We start from the raw sequence: 27234 nt of genomic DNA on the forward strand, positions 1-27234 counted from the left end.
GAGTACTCCCGGCCCCCATGCTCACCAAGCTTCTGGGCTGAGGTTCAGTCTGTTTATGAAAGAGATCTGGGGAACCTAGCTGACCACAAGCACTGCAGTACCAGAGCATATTTGCCCTTCCTTCTAGTTGGGGACTAGGCTGTGAGGCACAGCAATGGGAGAAAAGAACAGTCCAGGAGCATCCCTCCTGTTCATGTCTAGTTGTCTCTGAATATTCATCAGAAGAGGAATGTTCTGAATTCCAGGAGCCATCCCTACTGCTAAGGACAGGCTGCTCGAGGTCTGTCTGGCATCTGACTGGATCTGAGGGTCCCCGGCAGTGCAACAGCAGCACAACACCACAGTGTGGATCTCAGCTCTGCACCTGATAGCCATGTGGCCAGCAGCCAGCTATTTGAGTTCTCCATGCCTCAGTTTTCTGACCCATAAAGTGGGGATGAGATCTTGTCTCCTCCCAGAGCTGTGAGGGTTACATCCGCTCATGCACATGACTGTTTGCTATTAGTGCTGTTGGTACAGCCCATCCTACCCGCCTTTAAAGTGTTGGGTTAAACTCTGTATCTACAAATCAGACTGTATACACCAACACACTGAGCCATCTGGCACAGAGCACTTCCTGCCTACAAGGTTCAGTGAACTCCCACTCCCCTGTCTGGCGACCACTGTGTGGTTAATCATTTGCAAGAGGACAGGCGTGAAAAAGATCTGTGTTGTGTCCTGTTTGCGAACCAGGAAACTACTTTGAGGACAGATTTCATGAGAGGAATCTTGACCACATTCCCACCCTACCTTCGACTCCAGGTAAATGTTGGCTAAGGACATCTTAGAGATTTTGTAGAGACAGATGGAGAGAGACACAGCACACAGCACGAAGAGCGTGTCATTGATGGCTACTCGCACAGAGACGATGACCTTCCTCTCCCAGTTGCCAGTCTTCACCAGCACAGCGCAGGTTAAATTCACCAACAGGAAAACGAGACTAATGAAGAGTGAGGCCAGGTAGAGGGGCAACCTGGAAAGAACAAGAGGGAAACTGAAGGCATCGGGTCCTGCATGCTGTACATGTCAGAGGGAAGTAAGTCTTCATGTGTTTTAGTTAATGCACCAAAGATAACAACAAAGAGCTCAGACTCTTGGCCACAGACATTTCCAGATACAAATGACAGACTAATCACAAATTCTGCCCCTAAGGGTCCTTCATGATATTCCCCATCTCTAGGAGGTCACGAGGAGAGCTCTCTCTAGGAGAGCGCTCTCAGATACGGGCTGGCTCATGTGAATGGCCCCAGAACACTCCCATGTACAAGGATTGGGGCATGTTGAGAGTCAAAAGCTCGAGCACAGAGACAGGGATCCAATGTGAGCACTGGACATTCTGCATGGTTAGACCAAATTGTGGGCAAATCAGGCAAACTGTAACCTCTTTGAGTTTTAGTTTCCTCACCTGAAAATAAGACCACATGATCCCTACTTCACAGGTTGGTCATGAGGATGAAGGGAAGCCAGCCCTCCTTAGCCACGGGGTACATATCCCAGACTCAACCACACGAAGACCCAGGTAATTTGTGTGTCTCTACTGAACACGTACAGAATCTTTCTCTTGTGATCACTAGTGTGACATCTATACATAGCATTTACATTGTCTGGGTACCTTGAGTAATCCAGAGATGACTTAAACTGCATGGAAGGACATGTGTGGGTCATAAAAGATAAGTCCATGGACTTGGCTGTCAGGTCCCAGAAGCAGTCCCCACAGACACTAACGTACAGCTGTTTGTGTGATGTAGTTATTTGTACAATGAAGTTTGTTCCCCCAAAAAGTCATTAATAGGGTCCAAAATCATCAAGGGAGTCCATTAATGTGACTGAAAATGTGCCATAGCTAGACAGATACAACTGTTTCCCGGGCCATTTTCAAACTCAGTTTAGAACACGCCATGCCTGAGACCTGTGTGCAGTCAAGCTTGTCTGCACCCCACCCAGGAGGTGTGCAGATGAGGATTGGCCTCTCAAGCTCAGAAAAGGAATGGTTTGAGGATGTCCATGAGTCAAGTCAGAGGACACAGAGCTCTCGACCAGAGGATTTTTTGAAGCTACACAGGGATTGATGGCATCTTTAAAAGCCATCACAGATCAGAACGAGGGAAACCTGGATTCTAGGCCCAGCTTCAGATATTACTGATGACAGGGCAGGGTGGGGGACAGAGACAGGGAGAGAGAGAAGATAGATGGAGACAGGTACAGAGGCAGGGGAGAGAGGCTGAGGCCAGTGCCCAGCCACAGGCTTGCATCCTGCGTGCAGCTACAGTGTGAAACGATACCCCCACTTACTTGGACCAACGTGAAAGGGACTTTTATGTCTTGGAATACTTACTCCCTACCAGCAAAGTCTCTCACGGAACTCAGACCCTGGGTTCTACCAAAGTGCTAAGCCTGCCTGGCTCCCACAGGCCACAGCCCTCAGCCTGGCAGTGGTCACCCAGAGCTGTGCCAACTCCCCCACACTCTTGCACACACCCATGATTTCAGACATCTGCTTCCCTGTGCTGGAGCCTCACAGACTCACACAGCTTCTAACGAAAGGAAAGACGATGACCTGCTCGTGCCTGCCCCTACCTAAGGCAGCAAGTTCAGTGACACCCAGGCTCAGGCTATTCTCCACCCCATTGTGCCCGCAGGAGAGACAGGGGCTCCCTGCATGCATTTCCAGAGGGAAGGAGAAGGACTCATACAAAATGCCTTACGCTGGGCCTCTGAACATGGTCTGCCCTCCCATCTCCTGGAAACGCTGCCACAGCTGCTGGAGGGTCTCTTGCTGAGGGAGGACAGGACAGGAGGAATGACATCTGCCCAGGAGGGGAGAAAGGACTGTAAGTGCCTCTTCAGGCCTGCACTCAGGTGCTGGGGAAGGTGCCACGGCACAGACCGAGTGTGCCCCACAGGCAGGGACAAGGTGTGCAGACCCGTGGGCTGAGAGGCACAGGCAGGCCATTGGGGATGGCAGAGAAAGGAGTGTGGGCAGCAGCGCAGGGGACATGCAAGGATGAGCAGCAGAGGAGCAATTGAGGTGACTGCTGGAGTCTGAGGAAGCCATGTGTGGCATGGCGCAGAGCCCAGACGAGACCCAGAGAAGCAGTTCCACTCCGGGAAGCTCTGATGGAAGTGCTGGCCCCTGGCCAAGGAAAGCAGCACAGTCAGGACTCAGGGACCTGGACTCAGGCATGGCGAGAGCTGCTATCCCCAGCAGGGCTTCCCTGTGAACAGAACCCCCTGGTGCTGTGCCTGGGGTCTCCTGAAGTCTCAGTGACTCCACTGTGGGTCACCAAGCACTGGAGGCTTTTTAAGCAGGAACAAACGACTTTGGAAAAGGAAACATTAGCGATGTGCCAAGAACAGGTACCTTTCCAGGTCATGGTCAGTGATCAGGCCCTTCAAATCCACTCACTCTCTCCTCTGCCACAGCCTGCTGTTCCCTCAAGCACCCAGCATCTCCAACGAGACTATGGCACCCAAAGGACCTGGACCCTCCCAGGCACCCAGCCCCAAACGGCTGAGCCACTGCATGTGAGTGCTCCCGGCTCCTGCCTGCCCCGGCCCACAAGGCTCTGCTTCCCATTCCTAGGTCTCCACCAGGATCTTCTCACCATAGGGACACTGTCCCCTTCCTGAAGTCTGTGGTGTGTCCTGGGTCAGAGTCAGGAAACGAGGCAACACACGTGCAACCTCAAGCCAGTCCCCTCCCTCCTCTCTGGAGTTAGGCAGGTGCCCAAGCCCATCTCTGAAAGGATGCCCATGGGATGCTGGGTAGTGCCAGGTTCATGGGGACTTGTTACAGATTTTGTCTGTTCTCCATTGTGTATTCTAGGGACAGGGACCTCAGGGCCACTTGGAGTCACCAATCTACATTCTGATTCCTGGAAGCCATTTTTCATGCTTCACAGAGTTTGCTGTGCTTTTGTGAAGAATACACACTGCAGATGTGGAGAACCCCCCTCGCAGCAAGGGGGTCCCACACACAGGGCATCCAGTGGCAGCCACAGCCCCGGGGAAAGCACAGACTGGCTGTGGACCTTTCCGTGTGACTCCTCAGAGTTGTGGTTTCATATGATTAAATTACAGATGTAAAATTCTTATTCCCCTTTTATTGAAAAAGCAATGTGCCCTGGGAACACACCTCTAGGGTAGAGGGTAAGGAGAACAGGCATGGTGCGCTACCCGGCATCGCTGGGCACCACTGGGTGAGGCACCCACTATTGGCACAGCTACTCCCAGTGTTCCCTTTCCCATCTGGGTTTCCACACTAAGCCACCAAGCCTCCACTCCACTCCTTCCTCCCCTGCCTGTCCCGCTGCCTGTGCACAAGGAGAGAAAGTGGTGTGGTAGGCAGGTGGAGCAGGACATCACCTGAGCTGAAGCTGTGACATGACACGAGTCTCTGGGCCACTCTGAGCTCTCAGCCCTCTCCTCTTCTCTGCAGAGATGATTTGCTTCTTGGAGGACTTAGCGGGACCACAGCCTCCCTTCTCTGCTTTCTCTCTTGTTCAACTCTCAGGGCCTCCCCAACCAACCCCAGTCTGCCTTGTTAGATTGACAACCTCTAGTCTTTGCCGCCTCCTGCTATCACCCACTCCCCGGCCCTTGTGACACAAGCATGTAAATAGCTCTGCCATCTGGTCACTGGATTCAGAGGCCTGCTCAGCCTTCCTAGGTTCCCCTCCTTCTCCTGCAGCCCTGCACCCCACCCATTCCTTGTCCTAAGGAAGGCGTCCTGGGAGTGCTCTCCAACTTCCACCACAACTTTTCTATGACCAGTTCAAAAATCTCATCTCAGGCTCTGCCTCTGCCCTAAGCAGACTCAGGCCCCAACAGCCTGCCATTAGGAGGCCCTGTCCCTCATGCCAGTGTGTCCTAGACTCAGCTCCTGATATTCCTAACATGCTCTGAGTTTTCTCCTTTGTGAGACGCAACATGATTTTTCACAGAGCTGTGAACTGTGAAGGTCATCTTCAATTCCCACTCCTCTGTACAAGCCATGGTCAAGTCCACAGATTCTTCACCCACTTCTCCACTCTACACCTCCTTTGCCAGCTTCACGGCTGCCACGCTGCCTCCCAGCTCTGGCCAGAATTCACCTCAGCCCTCAACAACCCTAACCCTAACCCAGTCACCAAGGCAGGTCGTCTATGGATGCCTCCAGACAAGCTCCCAACCTGGCTGGGTGTCCCCACCTGTTGGGGATCACAAATCAAGTCAAGATGGCACCTGGCAGTTTGCCAGGAGGAGTGGTTTGTGAGGCAACAACACAAGCCATTAAGAGGGTGGAGATTCCTTATTGGCTGACTGCTGTATCTGGATGATGCTAATTGAGTCAAGCTGTGTGTTATCAGTTAGGTAAACATACCACTGTTGTTCCGTAATAAAGCAGTTCCCGTTTCAACCTTCAAGTTACTTGTCACCTCCCAGTTACTTAGCCCAACCAGACTGTGGCACCCACCTGCCATCCTCAAGCAAGCTGACTGTTCTGCTTGCAGCCTTCTTCCCCTTGATTTCTATCAAATCCTATCCCTGAGCCTCTGGAGGTCTTGCAGCCTGCTACACAGAAGTCTGCTATCAACTTGAAGAAAGAGGCTGTGCTGGGAGATTAGAAAGAATTTGGAAAAAAATATGTATGATCTCACGTAAGTTAAAAAGTCAGAATGCAGAACTGGAAGTATGAGAACAGCTCTGTCCTGGGAACTGCACGTGAAGACCAGGACCTGTGACAGGCTACCCAGGGCATCGCCATAGAGTGAGGAGGCTTACGTTGAGGGGAGGGGCTCGGTAGGTGTGTTTTCTTTCTTTTCACATGTTTATACTATTTGAGCATCTCTAACCCCAAACTCTGAAACCCCAAAGGCTCTGAAATCAGAAACTTTTTTTTTTTCTCTACAGTGCCTGGGATTCACCCCAGGGCCCCACGAATGCTAGGCAAGGACTCTGCCACCGAGTCACACTCCCAGCTCTGAAATCAGAAACTTTGTGAGCACCGAACAATACCTCAAAACGTTTTTAGTTTCAGAGCATTTCAGAATTCTGACTTTGGGATTAGGGATGCTCAGCCAGTGAAGTCTATGCAAACAGTCCGAAATCCAAAAACAGCCCACCCTGGCAAAATGAGGGAAAATAAGAAAGGAAGAGAGAATCAAATGAGCCAACATCTGGGAGGATCATTCTGTGAGACCAGGAGAGTCAGCGTGGCTGGTAAGCCATGAGAGGTATGTGTGGCCACTGCTCAGGACACTCCACCCACTAGCCCCAGAGAGGCAGACATGCGCACCGCCAGCTCAGACATTGCCTCTACCAGGAAGGGGGAGTGACCAAAAAAACCAATGGGTTGCAGATGTTTGAATTCCTCTCCTAATATCATAGATTTCTTAAGGGAAATGCAAAGCCAGGCTCCTTACATTTTGTACTTATTCAAAATCAGAAGAGGAGAGAAAACACTTGAAAATCCTTAAAAATCAAAGTACTCTTGAATGTTCCCATGCCCTGCTCTGCATTTTCTGAGCCAAAGAGATTAAGAGAGAGACTGGGAAAGAGGAGAACTGAATCAAGTTGGCACCAACCCCAGCAAAACTCTGAGCCATCTCATGTGTTAGGAGAGGGGGGCTTTTGGCTAAGAAATAAAGTGGTTCTTGGCTGGGTTGATATAAATTATCTTCAAAAACAGAACTACTGCCGGAGCAGCTTGGGATGGTAAGCCTGAACCAGTTCTAGACTAATGGCTCATGTTTCATCTCAGATGAGTCATGACTGAATTAGGGAAGCCAGCCTGTTGAGAAGCCACAGAACAAAGCATCTCAGGGACAAATAGTGGCTTAAAACGTCTGTAGTGGCATCTAGTTTAAGAGAAATGGGAAGTTAAACAGATGATACAAAGACTGCGCCCCAATGTGAATAACTCCTAGGACCGTATTATACTTGGCAACTCAATTATAGGTCTGAGTTAACAGGCTTCTCCCACTGAACCTCTCCCTGCTGCTTCAAGAAAACCTCCACCTTCTCTGGCTCAAACATTCACAGTTAACGTCTGGATCCCACCACAGTCCCCTACTTCCCATCTCTCCCTCCATCTCTGCAAGTCCCCCTCCCAATGAGAACAGCCCGGGGTTTGCAGCCCTGCTGCAGATACTCTGCCCCAGGACCCCAGCCCCAGTGCTCCAGCCCAAAAGCTTTTCTAGCCATTTCCTCTCTAACCAGTTTTTTCCTATTCTACTTCTGAGAGACGCCTAATTACCCAGCCTCAACCAGTCATTTCCAGGATGGAATCAGCTCCCTGATCCAGGCAGAATATATTCTTCTCCATCAGATTTCACTCATTCCTTATTCTAGGCCTCTCAACTGATCTGTATTTGTCATCAGAAGTGGGAGGACCATCTCCTTGGACTCACAACAGGTTGAATATTCTCAGGTTTTACACACATCTAGATTTTCAAATATCTGCATATGACTTGGGGTCAGAGCCCAAGTCTAAACAAACAAAAATCCATATATGCTGTATACAGAGCATGAAGTTAATTTCACATAGAATTTTTAGTGTGCCTACATTTTCACTGTGACCCCTTTCTTGAGATCAAGTGTGGAATTTTCCACTTGTGGCATTATGATGCTCAAAATTCATTTTGAGGGCATTTTGCGGGGCTTGGGGTTTTTAGATTAGGGATGCTCAGCCTCTTCAGGACCAACTGTCATTTCCCAGCGAGCTCTGAAGTTCCGGTTGAGCAGTCTGGTGGAAATGAAAACTGAACTATCCAAAAAGCAGTACAGAGAGCTCAGGAGAGGGGGAGGGAAACAAGACAAGGCAGCTCCGGCTGGCCCCAGCCACTTGTGAACTTCAGAGGAATGTTCTCAAGTCACTTCCTTGCATGTAAACTGAGAGACACTACATTAAACTCTCAACATAATTCAGATTACATACATATCCCTCCCTATCCACAGGAACTAGTCTCAGGACCCTCAAGGTTACCAAAGTCCACGGCTGCTCAAGTCCTTCTATAGCAGTGGCATGGTATCTGCACAGAACCTGCACTTCTGCCACACAGTTTAAGTCATCTCTGGAAGACTTTTAACACCTAATGCACTATAAACACTATGTAGACAACCGTTAGACTGTTGATAAGGGGGAAAGTCTGTATGTGTTCAGATGGAATATAATTTTTTTCTGAAAATTTTTTGATCCACTATTGATTGAACCCATGGACATGGAGCCAAGGATAGGGAGAACCAACTGTATTTAAATAAACGACTTTAGCTTATTTTTAAAGTAACAAAATAATTTTTCATCTTGATCCGGATGGTGACTCACCTTTCCAAAATGTGCTCCTGGGCCCTGCCCTCCCACAGGCCTTTTCTCCCACTGCCCCTCCAGCCAACTCTGACTATTCTGTAAGCCACTGGCTCTTGGCTTTAGGGAGTCACAGATCTTTGAAAAATCTGACCCTGTCCACAGGAAATGCATGTGGTGCCACCTCTTCCCATGCAGCCTGGGATGGAGATGTGCCACACTACAGGCATGGGGCATATGCTGCCTTTTCCGATTCTGCAAAGTTTTGTGTCACTTAGGACATCTTTATAAGCACAGTGAACACTTCTCACCTATCCTCCCTTCTCTGTGTTCTGAAGGGTCAAACCTGGATCTCTCTGCTGGATGTGGATGAATACCAGCAGGAGGCTGGCAGCAAGTTACAATGACAGGGCAAGGGAAGGAGGGGTTCTGGAAAACATGGAGCCTGCCCAGCGTCAGCAGCTAGCAAAGGGGGCTGCAGAGAAGAGGCACTGCCACAGGGGCACCTGACCAGGGGTGCGTGGGGTGGGAGGGGAACCTGGCCCTGCACTAGCACCCACAGGAAACCCATTTCCTTCTGCGGAGGCCCTGTGCCTCTCCAGTGGCCCTTGGGCCTAGACAGTGTGCATCTACTAGGTTCCCGACTACCTCCTCCCTGCAAGGCACCAGGCTCTTGCTGAACAAGGTGCACCCACTGTGAGACCCGGAAAGTCCTAACTCAGAGGCTGACTCTCACGAGCAAGACAGACAATCTCCCAGGCAAACGTCACCACACAGGATCACTCCAGGGGCTCGCAGAGGGGTACCAAGTGCTTCACATACCAGCGCTTTCGTCTTCTGCCATGGAGGGAAACGTCCCGGGCACTTACCGGTATTTGAGTAATTCTGGAGAGTACTTAGACTTGGCTTTGAAGATCACCTGCAATGACAGGAAACAATGAGGGTAGTGTACCAACGCTGACACAATGCCGCCACCACCTGGAACCCGCCTGCCCGCACACCCAGGCCTGCACACCTTGCCTGAAATAGATGCCCACCTTCCGTGAGAACTTCTGTTATATACACCGATTTTTCAAGTCGTGCTTGTAATTTTAAATGTTTGAAGTAAAGGTATTTAAAAATGGTTAGAATAATTTAAAAAGGACAACCAAAGTGAAGGTGGCACTGATCTACTACCAAGTGCTTCTCTTACTTTGACATTCTTGGTTGAGACCAACAGTCCACCCTTTTCACTAGAATTTTCACTGGCACCAAATTAGCATTGCTCAAATGTGCCCACCTACCCAGATCTCCCCATTTGCAGTGTCAGATAACAAAACATCTTGGGAGTACAGAAGTATTGAACTGGATTGTTTTTCTCTAAGAGAAATACTGCAGTTTACACTCTCAGGAGCTTCAGAAGCCTGCCCAATGGCTGGCGTGCGGGCACGGTGGCTGGCATGTGGGCATGATGGGTGTGGCATTCCGCCTGGCAGAGCTGTGGAGCAGACGAAGGGGAGGCAGAAGCAGAAACCTACTCACTCCCACTAGGGCAGGCACAGCTGCCACTGCATTCATGGACGAACCTCACCGGGCTTTTGGGGGGCCAGGCAGAGCGACAGCATGCGAGCTCCCGGGCTAGCTCTCCCTGGACCCCTGGTGGTGGGTGCACTGAGGGAGGGAAAGGGGGGAATCAAGAGTGGAGAGGTGAGGATCTCCCTCCAGAGATGCACACGGCAGCTCAGGAGACCCACCTTTCATAGGGTCTGGACCCTCCAACCAACATCTCCCCACCCCCTTGCCAGCCACCCTCCTGCTCTGTTTCTATGAGTTCATCTTTTAGAGGCTACACAGCAGTGGCACAGGCAGTACTTGTCTGGCTAGTTTCACTTAGCATGATGTCCTCCAGCTCCACATCAGCAATTCCTGGAGACCTAACCCAGCCTGGTGACAACAGTTAACTGCACCATGTCACATACTTGAAATCTGTTAGGAGGGTAAAGCTCAAGTGTTCTCCCTGCAGAAAATGAGAGTAACCATGTTCAATGACGAGAGTCTCCATCAGTGATTGTGGGCATCATTCACTATAGATACACACGTCAACACGTCACATTGCACACCCTGAATTACATGATTTTTGTCAAATACAGCTCAATAAATGGGGGAATAAAAGGACTCAATCCCTACTTCTAAGCAAACTGTTCCATATGGACTTTCTAAACCTGCCCTTGACCTCTGGGCCTTTTCTCTTGCAGCCCTATGCCACAATGTTCCCAGGAGCCCCACCACCCCTTAACCTGCATCACCCTCCTGGGAATCCCCTGGTGACATGCGCCCGCCCTCTGCACACGGCACTCCTCTCAGGATCTGCTCAGTCCCTGCAGTATTTGTCTAAGGGACTGATGCATATCACCTGAGGCCAAAGAAAAAGTGTCCAGCAGAAGCTTGGGCTCTCATGTGTAGGAGGCACAGGCAACCCTGGAACCACAGTGGGAACAATTGGGTACAGTTGTCCCTTGTCTAAGGAGGAAGTGGGAGCTGGTTTGCTGGACGGGTATCTGAGGGGAACCCCAGGAAACCTTTAGTGGACCTTGGGTGCCTGAGGATTCAGAGAGACTGTGGGCTGATATGTGGGGCATCCTTAGGAAGCTTCTAGAAAACATTCTTCTGATGACTTTCTCAGCATTTCTCAGAATTTCATATACAGAGGAATTCCCTGGGGAACTTTTGAAAAACCAAGTCCCAGGCCCCCTTTTGGAGATCCCAGTCCAGAGGGCCAGGAAGAGGCCCAGGGATCTCAAGTTCACTAAGTTCTCCACATGGTTCTGACATCGCCGGCCCAGGACTACTGGGGAGATGCTGACCCTAGAGAGAACAAGCTTCCTGACATAATACACTGTGGAGCTGTGGATCATTAGAACATTCTGACTGGTGGTGATTCAAACGTAAAACCTTCTAAAATGGCGGAGTGGCCACCCCCCGTAAGTCAGAGCAGTAGTGTCAACATGTGAGGTGAGAAGCGGGACATGGGGAACACACTGCTGCAGCCAGCCCCCATCCATACCACGTTGTCACCTTGAACTTCCAGGAATGTGCCACCAGGGAGGACTCCAGGCCAAAGAGTCGCTGAGGGGGTGGTTACAGGTGTTCCCACAGGTTTCAGTCAGGCGGCTCCCCATCTCCACCTCCCCAGCAGGTGAGTCTGCCAGCTACCTGGAGGGATGCTGTGGTTTCTAACAGAAGTCTCGTCACGATCCTAAACTCCTTTTGGAAGTAAGTAAGGGGGTTCACCCATAAATACACTGAGATCTTTGGGGCTCTGGTCATGGCACTACAGGTCAGTGTCCCTGCCTGAGTCCTGACCACCTGCCATGGGAGGGGGACCAGGCTCATGACCTTTGGTACGTCCCTGCCGCCCACAGTAAGTTACAGCCTCACTTAGGAGCAAGGAACTGATTAATACTGACTCGAAAATTCTGCTACAAAATTTAACAATGATCCTTACAATTCAACGAGGCCTCCTGTTAGTACTTAGGATCTTGTTTTTAATGACAAGAGAAGCAGCTACACTATCTTTTTTAAAATTCGACCTTGTCATAAAAATATACAACTTTCTTTTCAGATTGTGTGCCCCGATTGTGGGGCTCATTGGAGTCAGGGGACTCACTCTGTCTACTCTACCCAACACCTGACACAGCTGCACTGCAACTGTGTCACCCTGTGGGGTCTCCAAGGGAGTGGCAGCCTCAGCCAGGGCACAGCCTGGGAGCACCATCCTGGGGATTCAACTCTGTACAAAGTGCCATTGGGAACGAGGGAAGAGGATGTGACAAGCCCTACCTTCAGCGGGCTTGGGGCGCTCCTGGAGAGGCAGGAGCCAGACATATAGATCATGGCAACAGAGGACCCCGGAGGCTCCAGCCTCACCTGGTCAGAGCAGAGACCGGGCTTGCAGGTCATGGGCTCAATCTGGGCTGCTACGTCAGCCCTTCTCTGCTCCTTGGCACCTGCTGCAGATGTAGCTCTTGTCACAGGAGAGACAGAGGAGGGGTCTGGGTGGATTAGGGTTCATCCATGGCTACTCTGGGGTCTCTGCTCATTCCCACTCGTTGGGCAATGCTGTGTCTCTTGCCTGGGACCTGCAGAATGGCATCCCCAGCCAAGAGCTGCAAATAGGCAGAGGGGCCCATTGGCAGTGAGGCCCACCTGTCCCCCGCCTGCCACCACTGCCCCTCCCCCACTCCTTTAGAGAGAAAGCATTTCCTCACTTCCCTCAGTCCCTGGCCCCTGCAGCCCTATCCCTTTCTAGATCTCAGTGAAACACAGAGTTTCCTAGGATGGTCACCAAGAATTCCGTGCAGTCTTTGAGTCTTACAAACATTCATATGCTTTGTCCTAATAAATTCCACTTGTAAGAATTTACCCTCAGTTTCTCAAGCTATTCCAACAGAATTAGAAATTAACCACAAATGTTATTGAACATAATGTCACATGACCAATTTTAGAAATCAGTAGGAAAACACTTGTTTCCCTCCAGGAATTCTCAGAACCTTTAAAAAGCTAGTATATTGTCAGTCTCCAAGAGGAATGCACAGGACAAGCAGGTAGGTGGCCCCAGGAGGTGGCAGCCTGAAGCCAGGCCAGGAGTGTGGGGGTCCCTAGGTAAGAGATGCTGAGGACTCAGCAGAAAACTAACATCACTACAGAAGGAGAGGGGGTCAGGGTTGGGGACCAGAGCAAATGGCCAGCACTATGACTGACAGAGAAGGTGAACACAGGTGTGTGTTTAAAAGCAAACCAGACACACGGTAGATCAGAGGCTGCCTAGGCCCAGGGGTGGGGGAGTTGGGGAGTTACCACTATTGGGTACAGGATTCTTTTGGGGATGATGAAAAAATTTCTAAAATTGATTGTGGTGGTAGCTGCAATCTCCATAAATACAGTCTCAGTAGGACTTCTATCTCAATGAAGCTGCTAAAAATAAAAGGCCTAGAGAGGAAGTCCAGCAGGCCCCCTCAGTCGCAGTGGCCTCTCTGCTGGGTGGGGACGATCTGCAGGAGGTGAGGCAGGATAATATTCCACCCACTCTGGGGAGCAAAGGAGGGCCCTGGGGAAGTTCACGGCCACTGGCAGGGGAGGAAGTGGGAGCGGTGAGTCAACTCCAGACACAGCTACTCCTCAAACATGTGTGCTGTGACAGGCAAGACGTCACTCAGGGGTGCAGGGTCCTCGTTCCTAAGCCTGGGTGACCCAAGTGGGACCCAAGGAGGGTGAATCAGGCAGAGGCAGGGCCCACCGAGGGCCCCCTGGAGAGGGTGGAGAGTACTGGGGGGCGAGGTCACGCTGCAGGTTCCCAGTGGCTTAATGGAGACTTGATAGGAATGGCCAGTGAGTGCGGAGGGTCCTACCTTCCCTCCAGTCCCAGGAAGTCTGCACAGTTCTGAACATACCAGACTTCTCAGGGGTTGCCTATGGTAGCAACAGGGACAGAGGAGGGGCGGAAGCAGAGCTGGAGGACAAGGTGAGCTGCAGGTCTCACGGGTGCCCTGCAGACACAGCATTTCGCCTGCCCTTAGCAAGCTCCCTGTGCTTTTACCATCACGGTCTCTGCTTTTTAAAGTCCCACCTAGAACCCCGGCGGGACTCAGCAGGCCTGTGACGGTAGCCTGACCTGGCTTCTCTGGTGGCTGCTGGAAGAGGGAGCGTGGGAACCCCTGTGGTTACAAGCTGGCCTCCTCATCCCCACTGTGGTGGCCCTGGGCCCCAGCAGTAGCCCCACGCCCTTTACCAGGCCCTTGCAGAGGACAAGGGCACCCAGGGCACTGCTGCTAATATGTTTGCTCCTGCGGAAGCAGAAAGGCCTGCAGCCATTGAGCCCTCCTCCTGACCCATACATCATGGCCTGCTCCATGCCGACCGGCACCCCCTCCGAACTCCTGCCGCCATGTTTCCCATGACTACAAGTGTCATTTGCCATCTCACAATCATTCTAATGTTGCATTGGCTGCTGCTGGCAGATCTGTCCCACGTTATTCTTTGTGGGTATGACAGTGTCCCTTGTGCATTTAGTGAAACCCAACCCAAGAGCCCTCTGCTGTACCCAGAGGCGGTGCAACTAAATGAAGCACTGTACTGCCAGGCTTGCCAGTGGCCCTCAGTGTGGCCACTCTGCTTTGTAAACCCCAATGCGACCTCCTTGGAGGCACCTCTTCTGCGACCCACCTCCTGAAATGCTGCCCGCAGAAAAGGACAGACACAGGGCACTGTGAATCCCTCACCCTCCGTAAGCTTCACACCCTGACCCGGGGGCTTGTGGTCCTGCCAGCAGGCTGAGGCCCCCAGAGAGACCCTCGAGTAATGAGGGGGATCTGAAACTGCATGCGCCAAGTAAGCTCAAGGCCAAAGAAACAGTTTCTCTCTCAGTTTTAAAATGTATAAATGCAAACTCCTTTGAAAATATCACATATCGATGACTTGTTTTTCTTGGTACTAGAATGGAACCCAGGACCTGGCACATCCTACACAAGTGCTCTACCCTGAGACTCGCTCCAGCCCCGTAAACATTTTATTATAATATTTCATGTATACAAAAAAAAAAAATCATTGCTGACCCTGGTGTGTCCACCACTCAGCTTCACCAACCTTGAGGCTCTGCACACTTGTACCCACTGCTTTGTTGTTAAAAACAGAAATGGCACAGGCACCCTGGCCAAGCCCCACTGGGCTCTGTGCTCTCCCAGGTCATCACAGTAGTCACCTAGCTTTGGTGGCTTTATACCCAGCAGCCTTATCTGTTACTAGGTGTGTCACTCAAATGACCTTCAGGACGTCCTGCATGGCTCTACCCTGCTCACAGAGGTACCAGGAGACCCACAATCCCCCCTGGATTGCAACTGGAACATGTCTCTGTTGAAACACAGGACTCTGGCTCACGCATCTTCACCAGGCCACAGTGTTGGCCACGGTCTCAACTGGCCACTGCTGCATATCCACCTCCAGCAGAGCTGCCTTGCGTTGGCTCAAATCCTGGCTCAACCAGCTGAGTGGGCGTGGGATAGTCACCACACCTTTCTGTGCCTCAAGTACCTACCTCATCTGTACAGGAGACGAATAACAGCACCCACTTCATGGGCTTTGGAGACACTGAGGTGAATTAACCACGTAGAGCACTTAGACAAACACCCGCCCCTGACAATTCTTCTGTTTGTTGTCCCTATGCTGTGGCTGCTAGGACTGTCTGTCCTCACACGTTCCCAAACCATGTTCTCAATGCGCAACTACGGGTCTGAGATCACTGGAGCTTTCTTGACCATAAAAGGAACCCTAACGCTCGGAAAGGTGAGGAACAGACACACTCAGCACCTGCTCTTGGTGACTCTGTGCTGCCCACTTCCTAATACACTGGGGAAATTGGGCAAGCCCTGAGGCCACAGTCTCCCGGGAGCCAGTCACGAGTCAGCTGCCCCAGGCTGTTCCCATATGCAGGGAGGGCCTCCTTCAGTAGAGCAGGGGGCAGGACAGCCAGGGTCCCTCAGATCCAGATGGAGGACTCTCCCCTTCTGCAGGCTTCCCTGAAGACCAGGAGGCGGCTCTCGGGGGGGAGGGGGGGGGTCTGCCTCAAGGTGGCCTCTCCAAGAAGCCAGGGAAAGGCTGCTGTCAGTTGTTTTTCTTTCCTTCCAAAGGTCCGATGCAGGCTGTGGGTCTGGGGGCTGAGGACGGGGCAAGCATGCTACCCACGCACACTCCTGTGTCCGCAGCACCAGTGTGACCGGCCCCCGAGGCTTCGCTGGGCACACAGCCCCACAGGGGAAGCTGGCTGGGGTTTACAGGGCAGCTGGGGCTGAGAGGTAAGGACACCCATGTTCCCTACCCTGTACCCACCCTGGGGACACCTAGAGGATTCTCAAGGGAGACTCCAGGGCAAAAACTAATCTTTCTGCTCACATTAAAGCAACTGAACAAGAAGAGAGGTAACTAATGAAATCCTCTGGAGACCAGAAACAGCGGAGCATGATAGGGAGGAATCAACCAAGAGAGATTCATAAGCTAACCAACTCAGACCACCTGGGGCCTGGCGACCAACTTAAACCAGCCCCCAGTGAAGTCAACAGCAATTGGCCACCAGCCGGCTGCTAGAGTTCCAGGAAGCTATTGCAAAGGAAGAAAAAAACTAAGGGATTGTGTGGTATGTCCCCTTTGTTTTCTTCTCTGAATGCAGCTAGTGATGGGAAATGCTGGTCACCAGCAAACTTGCAACTGCCCTGTACAGGTCCTCGCCATGCCGGCCTTGGAGATGGGGTCTTGCTCTGGGCATGCTGTAACTAGTGGCTGTGTGGCAGGCACTGTGGCTTGACCTCCCAACACCCCTTCTCTCCTTCCTACCATTGCAGCAGAGCCCCCCCCATTCAGGGCCACAGGTCATGCAGCTAAGTGCATCCTTCCCAGGATGCCCCTTTCTGCACAGTGAGACTCAGCAGAAGTCTGCGAAGGATTTCTGGGGACACTACACCTTCCAGATATTATGGTTTCTGCCCTTCCCTTTCCCTGGCTCCCTGTCTGGAATGTGGGTGACCATGGGGATGGGACAATCCTCTATCCAGTGAGCTAAGAAACGAAGAAGACCCCACTGTGAGGGAAGGGGCACTGCCCAGCCTAGACTCTGGTTCTCACTGGGTGAAGAAATAATGCCCTTTAGTCCACCGAGTCTGGGTGGGCCCAGGTACACATGGCCAAATACAAACCCACTGGCCCCAGCCTCTCCCACAGGCTGGCCCTCACACAGCCTCCCCCTGTGCACAGACACGAGGAAGGGCCTTCGATTCCACTAGCATCACTTCAACTGGAATCAGTGTTGGTGTGTACAAAGGGCATTGTGTCATTTCCTCCTCTTAACTTCCTCAAAGAGAGTTCTGAAGATCAACCAACCCAGAGACACCTTTGGTTCTTGAAGCTACAGAACCCCATTAAAAGACAAGGAGCATGCTGGGGCAGCCCCGGTATGCCCCGTCTGTGTGGGGCCAGCCAGGCCCAGGCCCTGGTCTTCATGGGTCAGTTCCCCATTCTGAGCCCAAGGGGCGGCCTGCTCACTGTCAGCCCTGTGCTGACTCAGAACCCAGAACCCCACATGGGGCAAGCTTCCTCCATCTGCACTCTGTAAACCCCAGAGCGCCCAGGGGTATTCTCAGCCTTCTCTGATCCCATGAGAGCTCCAAGGTGCTGTTCCACTGACCTGTGACATACCACTTTTATGCGTCTGTGCGTGCGTGCAACTGTGTGTGTGCACATGTGCCCCAGGAGATAGGAGGTCAGCCTCACAACTGGACACTCCACTCTTGATACTCAGAAAACATTCCAATAAGTGCTTAGGGACAGCCAAGGGCCTTCACCTTCACAGACAGAGGCCATCTCCACTTGCAGCCTCCCTTCCTAAAGGACTCTCCTCTCTCCAGTTCCTCAGCCCAGCTCCCCACCTCACAGAGCCTTGAGCCCATCCAACAGCACCAGCACAATCTGGCTGCCCCACAGGGCTGGCAGGGCACTTGGTCCCCATGCTGGTAAGTCACCCACAGGCAGGCGGCCCACAGGGGACAGGGGCTCAGGCTCTTGGGAAACGTGACTCTCCACATGAACCTAAACACATCAAACACTGGCCCTCAGTGTCCCTGCTTTTCTGTGTCATCCTGTCCACTGAGAGCCAGGCCCCAGGGATGAGCCTGGTCAAGTCCATGAACATTCTCTGAGGCCCGAAGTAAACTGCTGACCTCTCTGGGCTTGTGTCTGGGTGTCTCTCTGTGAGACAGGGTGAGTACAAATATTCCTTACAGTGCCTTGCAGAGGGCGCCTGTGTCCGCTGCCTGGGGACCCCACAGGTTTCCCTGCAGCCTGGCTTCCAAGGTGGCAGTGCCATGCAGGCTCTACCCATCCAGCAGAGGAGCCCCCTGACCCTGGAGGGCACGTTCCACAAAGTCAACAGTGAAAATGCCCAACCTACCCCCAGCCCACAGAACCACCTGCTTCAGAATGGAAGGTTTTCCCAGAGAGGCTTTCCCTTGCTGGGCACACTGCAGTGTTAGATGATGCTTCTGGGTCCTTCCACTGGGAGGAGGGCCACAGGAACCCCTGGGGGGAGAAGCCGCGTGGTGCAATGGAGCGTGACTCTCACCTGGGACCAGACCTAGGGCTGCTCCCAGTGCTGCCCCCAACTCACTATGGGACCCTGGGCAGGGCTGTAAGGGACAATGGTCAGGAGGGTGAAGGACAAGCCCACCCTCAATCAGGAACAGGGAAAGAACTGAGGATGGCTGACCCTAAGCAGGAGAATGCACTCTGTGACAGGTTGTCATAGAAGAGGGACCTCCTGTGCCGTGCTTGACCCCAGAAGAGAAGCAGAAATCATCTGCACCACTCTTCACCCTCAGGGTGGTCTGAACCCCAGAAGCTGCCCTGAACACACACGGGCAGGGCTCAGGCTCCAACCTACCTATAGCAGGTGCAGGAAGAACAGCCTTATGGCTTCCCATACATAACCGGAGACTGGCAGGGAGCTGACCTGTCACCCAGCTCTGTCAGAAGATGCCCCAATTCAGCAGCATCCAATAAATGGCTGCTGGGAGCAGGGCCAGGGTAATGGGGTAGACTCCCAAAGACCCAAGCTATAGGCAGCAGCTCTGACCGAGCCCTGTTCCCCAGCACAGAGCCAGCCTCTCTTGGTGGATATCTGGTTTTGGAAATATTTTTATTTCATTTTCCTGAAGTAAGATTTTTTTTTAATCATAAAAAAATTTACTGCACATGGATCTGACTTATACTTAAATAACATCAAAGCCACTGATGTTGTTCTGAATGAGTGTCCTCAGGGAGAATGGTGAAGGTGAAGGAATGTATACAGCTCCCAACACCCCACACCCCACATCTGGAGTCACCCCCAAAGGGGCCATAGCTGAGTGACATCAGCCGCTGCACAAGGGAGAAACTATCTACACAAAGTCTGTCCCCCCCCCCCTCAGAGCCAAGTTCCACAGAGGCAGGAACCACTCTCAAGCTTGACTCTGTGCACAGCGTGGCCGACACGACACCCAGGGGCAGCAATGGAACACCCCACTGTCCAGCCGCCATGGAACAAAAGGCCTTAAAAAGGATATGCCACGTGCTACCACGGGATGAACCTCAAAACCATGTGCTAAGCGAAGAAGTCAGGCACAAAAGGACCTGTATGATCTTGTGAACTCTCCAGAACAGGTCAAACCAGGGCAGAGGGCAGACTGGTGACTGCCAGAGGAGGCGGGGAGGAAGGGAGGGAGTGACCGCTTCATGGGTGCCCAGGCTGGACGTCATGGGTCCCCCAAGTTCATATGTCAGAAGCTTGGTCCCCGGTGGGGTGGTACTGAGAGGTGGTGAATGATACTCCCTCAACCCAGGGAGGAGCCAGAACCTGCTTCTGACTTGTCTGAATGACTTGCCCAGAAAAATTAGAGAGTAAGGCGGGAGGGATCTTGGAAAAACACACAGGTTTGTGGTAACCCGGGGCCAGGAAACTACAGCCCCCGGCTAATTCCAGCTTCAAAGTGTGAGCTAAGAATAGCCTTTAAAGGTTATTTTAAAGAGAGAGAAAAAAGCACAGGCACAGACCACATGTGGCTCCCAGGCCTAGAGCTGGCAGAGCTCAGGGAACCAACTCCCTGGTGGAGGGAAACTTCTCAGGCTCCATCTGTCCTGGCAGGTTACGATGCTAAACTCCAGCAGCAAGACAAATTAAAAAAGACACTGAGGGAGCCTTTGCAGGCCTCTGTTAAGGCCTGTGTCCAGGTACTGCTCGAATTGTTTGCCATGACTATTCCCATCCTGAAAGAATCGGCCACTGGCAGGTCAGGACCAACGGGCATTCAGCCAGAAAAAGGCTTCCTTCTCCCATGGAAACACAAGGTCACCAGGGCCGGATGGTGAAAGCAGCTCTTGGGACGCCATGGTTGGGCTGTTCCCAAACCCCACGACCCTCGCAGTGATGGTCTTCTCTGGTCAGTCCTCCCTTACTGCCCCACCCCTGCCCTCAATTCCCTATCACACAGAGCTGAGCAGCTGCTGGGAGAGACAGCCTAGTGACAGCGTCTGCTGTCAGACATGACAGGAGCCAGACTCCTGAAGTCACCTGGACAATGGTGTGACCACAGGGGTCTGTCCCTGCCGCTGCTTGTCTGACGGTGGAAAGCTAGGGGAGGGAAAAACACAGCAGACTCTGCAACACCTAAGATGAGGGAACCACTGCAGGGAGCTCCAGGTGACAGCGGCCCAGCCTCCGCTGGAGTGGAGGCCAAGAGGGCCGGACTGCTGATGCGCTGCAAATGTTCCAGGTATGAAAGAAACGAGCCCCCCTCAGCTGTCAGAGGATTGCCCTGAGGCACCCAAGCAGAGCAACCAACAGAGAATAAGGAGCTGGTGAAGAGGAGAGGCCTGAGGACCTGGGCTGCAGTCACAAAGCTCCTTCACAGAGGGGGAGTGCAGGGTGAGGAGACGAACACAGCCTGCACATGCGTGCACACACACACACACACACACAGGTATGTACAGGTACACAGACACACACAGGTATTCATACAGACCTGCAGAGTTGGCAGAACCCTTCCTACCACTAACCACACACACTCAGACGCACAGGTACACACCCAGGAGCACACAGTGACCACAGGCAGCCAGTGCTAGGCCAGAGCCTGGGTATGGTGCTAGAGGCCAGGTGAAGCATAGTCTCTGCCCTGTGTCAGTATGTGGTCCCAACTCTGCAATGAGATCCCTGGGGGCCTGCAAGCCCTGTTGCTTCCCAAGCATCATACTTCTTCATGATCACCCAGAGGCCGCGAGGTCTTCCTCTTCCCGGGGCCCAGCACAGGGCTTGGCACATGACAGGTACTTGACCAGACTGACTGCCAGGGGCCACAGCAAAAGCCTCTTATTCCTAAAGTCACTGCGTCCCTTTCTGGGAGTGGGGGTGGAGGCACAGTCCCTGGTTAAATGCGAGTTGCCTCCTCATTCCCATCAACAGGGTGAGCAGCATGCTGTGTGAAGGCACAGGGGATGCCGAAGTGGCAGCCAGGATTGCCAGCTCATCATACCCTCCCCAAGGGTGTGCCAAGAGCCACCGCCACTCAGCAAACAGGACAGCAGCGACTTGGAGGTGAAAGTCATTCTGCCAGTGTGGTGGGCTGGTACAGACCAGGGCGTCCAAGCAAGAGCCTGGCTCAGGAGTGTTGGGACAAGGTCAGCTGAGTTCTGTACTGCAGTAGAAGGAAAGCAAAGAGCTCCAATCCACACAGCGTCTCCTCAAGCCTCTCCAACCCGCAGGACAAACACTGTGGTTCCCGCTGCCCTGGTACAGTAGCAGCCTCAGAAGTCGGTACAGACCTGAACCCAGCACAGGTTCCCCACCTCTCCAGTTACAGAGCTACCTCCTGATTCACAAGCCCTTGCTGGCCCATGCCCATGCTGAGCTCCTAGCAGCCTCCACGAAACTAAGACTCCTACCATGAGCTTCCAGTTCCCTATGAGCTCGGTGCCCCAGGGGTTCCCGGTACCAGCCCACAGGAGCACACGACTAACAAAGCATCCCTGCTCCAGCCAAATGGAATCGTGTGAAAGTCCCAGCAGAAACCAGGACACCCAGACCCCAACAGATTGGCCCTGAGGCACGAGGAGCATGTCCCTTATCATAGCACCTCTCTGCCACTGAGAGGGTCACCTCTCCATTTCCTGCCTCCAACCACTGCACAGCAAATGGCAGGAATTTGTCCTAGGACAGGACTGAGGGAGGCTGGGCCCGTTCCATCTGACCGAACGCAGGGAAGCAGAGGTGTTGCGAAGCCTGCTGCCACTCCGCCACCCTCCGCACCCGCTCTGCAGGCATACCTGCCCTGCCCAGCAGCTGCCCCCTTTGCTTCCAAGTGTCTCCCTAAGGTCTGGTGGGAGAGACCATGAAGCCTCGTGAGCAGAGACCCCACACACCTTGGTTTTGAGGATCCTGTCCCACTCTGATTCCCCTGTGGAAAAGGGGATCCGAGTCCTGGCACAGCACGAGGCCTCAGGCACACCTGGTCCTGCGACCTCCCCAGGGGGGACTGTGTCAGGCTCAGCTGAGCCCAGAGTTGGCACCAGGGCCTGCTGCTGGATACAACAGGTCCTAATGCTCCATGTCCCAAAAGAGCTCAGAATCTTTGAGCCACATACCCCTGCTGCACGCTGAGGGCCTGCAGAGAGTCCGCAGACCAGTCCTGCTGCTGGCTGCCTCCTCAACACCCAGGCTTATTAGGAGGTGGAGCAGAGACAGGAAAGGGTGCTCAGCAGTCTGTTGGCAGAGAGCACCTCATCCCGGGTCACCAAGGGAGCCTGGACAAGCACCTACCAAGCTGGAACCTGCAGGCCTAGCAGGGTAGGCATCAGAGCAAAGGGGTGGGGGAGGGAGGCCTGGCAGAGCCTGGGCCCCACAGGTCTGTGGGCACCAGGACCTGGTGGTGCCTGCTTCCACCTGGGATTTCAGCAGGTAAGAGGGTTCCTAGGAGGGAGGGAGAGGGAGCAAGAGGGGTGGGCCCAGGAGAAGACGCTGGTGAATACCCGTCACCTGTGCAGCTGAGTGGTAGAGAGGCTGCAGTAGCCCCATGGCTTCACGAGAAAAGAAAGGTTGAAAAGGGGGCCCAAAGTCACATGGCTGCCCTCCTGGAAAAGGGATTGGACAGAAGGGAGACAGCAGAGGGGTCAGGGTGAAGTTGAAGCCCACCATGGAGACACGGCAGGGGCAAGCTGGGGTGCAGTCTGTCCAGGGGTGGACAGGCTAAGCCGCAAGACAACTACCACAGAAGATGCAGGGGCTGTCCCCTCCGGTTAACAGCACCAGATACTCCCTGCTCTCCAAGCCCCAGAGCTGAAGCCAGGCCTGCCCTGGACTGGGGTGGAGAGGAGATTTAAGTTGGACATGAAGATTTAATAACCTACAGGTGTGCCTAAGAGGTCATGAGGGCTGAAGAAGAGGTTTAACCAGGGAGAGTTTAAAAACAGGAATTTTGGGGGAAAAAGTAAAGTGGGCCTGCTCAGTGATCGGGCTACCGTACGGAGTGGACTATAGGCAGGTGGGGCGGGTGCTGAAAGCTGGGCAGTGCATGAACGAGGCACAGAGGCGTCGCCGGGATGCAGGGTGTGGGAGAAGACGACTTCACACCCATCCACCTCACGGCAGGCTGCAGGGCACTGGAGATAAGTGGTCTCATCTCTGAGTCTCAGGGGAGGGTAACAGTGCCCTCAGTGGAGAGGTTAAGTAAGATGAGAAAGTGTCCTGGCAAAAGGTTCCTCCACCCCCTTGGACCCTGCTTCCGCTTCATTTCCAATTCCAAACCTCCGCCAGACTGCTCCCTTCCCAGCCCATCTCCTGCCTCAGAACCCACCACTCTGAAGACTCAGGACCTGCTGGAGTTCCCCAGGGCTTCAAATTCCACTCCTGCCATCCCTTGAATCATGACTTAACTGCCACATGTATACTTTGTATTAGCCCAACTGCCTCAGAACCACCACTTAACTGTGCCAAATGTATAGTCTCTATCACTCCAAATGCAACTGAATCCCTACTTATTTGTGCTGAATATATATTGTATCTCCCTAAATCTTAAGGTCCTGGAGAACAGGTGTTTGCATTTAGTCTGGGTATGTTTTCCATCCTGAGAGATTTAAAATGCATCATAAAGACAGGCCTTACTTGTCAATTTCACAGATGTGGGTGTAAATCCTGGCTGAGTCATTTAACTCGTCTGTAAAATGGACAATGTGGGGCTTGTTCAGAGGGCTGTTGTGAAGCATGAAGACAATCTGCTTAGAACAGCGCCATGCACACCATTCCCGTCCCAAAGCAGATTTACTTGGTCTGAGATGGAGCTCCAGAGCAGTAATTCTTAAAGCTCCCCATTTAGGTACTGCCACTGGCTAAGAATGCTGTATAGGGCAGTAAGTGTGTGGGGACAGCAGGAAAGCACAGGCACTGTTGGGCTGGCGTCACAAGGCCAGCCTCTTAATGCCACTCTCCACCCCGGAAGTTCCAGCGTTCTTTTCTGGAAGCCAGGAATGGTTCTGCCTGCCAGGGTCCGAGATGCGGCCCTAAGTGCCACCTACTCTTGCCAGCCTCCCTGGACCCTCAGGAAAACGCCCTTTGCTATGACATCTGCCTGTCTGGGAAACATAAAGAAGACAAGGACCATGCCTTTGGGCCTCCTGGCCAGAGTGGCTCTGTCTGCCTGGTCATTTTTTCCTTTGCTCAGCATTTACTCACCAACCAGCAGACAGTGCAGAAAATGTGCCGCCCAGGCCCGGATCGGCTCTTAAGTTCAGGATTTGCATATGATTACCACAGACCCATGGCAGTTCCTCACGTTTTCCTCCTTCCCAAAAGGGTCAGGAGTGGAGATCTCAATGTGTGATACTGTTATCGGTTCTTGAGGGAACACCAACTTACCTTCTGCATCTTCCTGGCACCACCCAATTTTGATCCAATTACAAAGGCCAGTGTCTGCAATGTAGCCAACTGCCTGAATCGATTTGCAAGTTTAAAAGTAGTATTTGGGGAGCTAGAGGGTGGTTCAGTGGAGGATACTTACCTAGCATGTGTAAGGCACTGAGTTCGATTCTCAGCACCACATATCACTGACAACCAAAGAATATTATATATATATGTTAAAAAGGAGTATTTGGACAGACAATACCACTACTACCTGGACAGGAAAATATGCTGATACACCAGACACATAAGAATGCTCTCAGGGGCTGGGGCTGTAGCTCAGTGGCAGAGCACTTGCCTAGAATGGATGAGGCACTGGGTTCAATCCCTAGCACCACATAAAAATAAACAAATAAAATAAAGGCATTATGTCCATCTACAACTACAAAAAAATAAAAATAAAAAAGGCTCTCAGCTAGACCCACTGAATGTAACGTCTACTAAATGTCACATCTGCCATTTTAAGCCAAAATATTTCCTCCAACATTTCAGCCGGTGCCTCCCACTACACCAGAGCAATTATTTTTTTCTTTTTAAATTCAGTGTCATTTTGAGAAAGAGATGCTGTTAAAAGGCATGGGATGCCTGCAAGCTGCCCAGGAGACAGCTCTTAAATTACCCTCGACAGATGACACAATTGGAGCCTCTCCCTTGGGCAGAGTCCTGGTGAGAATGGACATTTTCATACTTGGAACAGCTAATGGGAATAGAGATAATGAGGATGGTGGTGTCCCTGTGCTGTTAAACCCTCGTGCAAGCTCGGCATTGTACTTGCAAAGTGTTTACATTAATTACCATACTTTCATTAAGCCAACAGGTAAACCAGCAGCCAAATGAGTTCACATGCAACCTATTAGCTTTTTAACAATATGCCTCATAAAATGAATCCTGCTCCTGTAACAGAGCTCCGGTTAACTTTTATGGCTTTTTTCTTGGGGCCTTTCAAATGAGCTCAGACAGCAAGCCTGACCTCCTGCCACAGCTGGGGAGCTGGGTGTGACCCCAGACTGCTGTTAGGCAATCCTGTGGAATGAGTTAGTAAGTCGCACTTCAGTAGGGCTCCTAATCCTGAGGTTCAAAACAAACACCTCATCAAAACCAAACCTGGTCCACCCAGCCATTACTTAAAAAAGGTAGTGTCCGGCCTCAAAGTGGGGCCAATATGCAGATAACCTTCTCAGGCCGGGCTTCAGTGCCTTAGGCTTAGGCAGATGGCTGGAGGGGCTGTAGAGTTCGAGCTTTCCTGGGGGGCACCCTCCATCGGTACCAAATCTGATGCACGCAGAAGATACAGCTTGGCACCGAGCGCAGAGGCGCCCAGGTGCCCACGAAGTGGTGCAGAGCCAAGGGGGCGAGGGACCCGCGGCCCCAGCCCTGTCTTCCGTCTCCTTGCGGAATTACTCAGGAGAAGGAGGCAAGACAGACTCAGAGACCCCAGAACCGGAGCCTTCCTCCATCCAGGCAGCTCCACCAGGTGAGAGCCGGGCGGCGCGGGACCGCGTCCCGCGACTCACCTGCGTGAAGTAGAGGTTCATCAGCGTGAGGGTGAAGAACTGCAGGCACACGGGGAAGCAGTAGAGCAGCCAGAAGACGAAGGGGCTCAGCGAGTTGGCCGCCACGAAGTCTCTGAAATAGAAGGAGAACAGGACCGTCCGCAGCGAGGCCCAGAAGAGGCAGAGGAAGAGGAAGACGCTCTGGTAGCTGAGCCGCTTGTGACGGTAGCGCAGCACCAGCCAGAGCTGCGCGTAGATGAACACGAAGAGCAGCGCGTAGAACACGGTGTAGACCACCGTGAGGCCGAGCTTCACATAAGGGGGCACGGCCGGGGTCAACGTGGGCGGCAACGAGCCGTTGCGCGCGGGGTCCCAGGGCGGCGCCTCCATCGGGCCGGGGGCGCTGCGGCGCGGCCGGGGGCGCTCGGGCCTCATCGGGGCTCGCCGCCGCCCCCGCGGGGGTCTCGGCGCATCGCGCTGCGCCGCAGCCCCGAGGCCGGAGGAAAGAAAACAAGCCGCACTTCCTCCCGCCGCACCACATGATTCCCTGGGCGGCCTTTGTCTGCGATTGGCAGCGCCGCGCCCCCAGGCCCGCGCGCCCGCGCACGGCTCCGCGGCCCGGCCCGCCCTCCGCTCCGCACTGCGCGCCCGCGCCTCCGGGGCGCCGTTGGCCCGGCCCGCCGCCCACCTGCGCGTCCCCGCCCGCCGCCCACCTGCGCCCGGGCCGCCGCCCACCTGCGCCGCAGGTCCTCGGGTCGCCCCGCCCAGCCGAGGGTGGGTCCGAACTCCAGTCCGCGCTCTTGGCGGATGACAACCTGTTTGCACTTCTATTTTCGTTTAAAAGCAGACACAAAACTAGGGCTCTGCGGCCGCGCACCGACAGCGTCTGGGTGATGTCCACTCCAAATCCAGGAACGCCA

The 27234-nt window shown here is 53.0% G+C and overlaps 1 protein-coding gene across 2 annotated transcripts in view; it reads right to left on the minus strand.

Annotated features, from left to right (window-relative positions):
• GPR137B (G protein-coupled receptor 137B) overlaps window positions 1-27002 on the minus strand; it is a 35862-nt gene extending 8860 nt beyond the window's left edge. For both annotated transcript variants that reach the window (XM_081299664.1, XM_081299663.1), the window contains exons 1-3: window positions 26336-27002; window positions 9193-9242; window positions 790-1012 (exon numbers count right to left, since the gene is read on the minus strand). In XM_081299664.1, coding sequence (XP_081155790.1) covers window positions 790-1012; window positions 9193-9242; window positions 26336-26749 — 687 coding nt within the window. In that variant the 5' untranslated portion in view covers window positions 26750-27002. The remainder of the gene's footprint in view (window positions 1-789; window positions 1013-9192; window positions 9243-26335) is intronic.
• Window positions 27003-27234: the final 232 nt, after the last annotated feature.

This window comes from Spermophilus citellus (assembly GCF_964194105.1).
Source record: "Spermophilus citellus genome assembly, chromosome: 6".
In the NCBI taxonomy this organism is placed as follows: domain Eukaryota; kingdom Metazoa; phylum Chordata; class Mammalia; order Rodentia; family Sciuridae; genus Spermophilus; species Spermophilus citellus.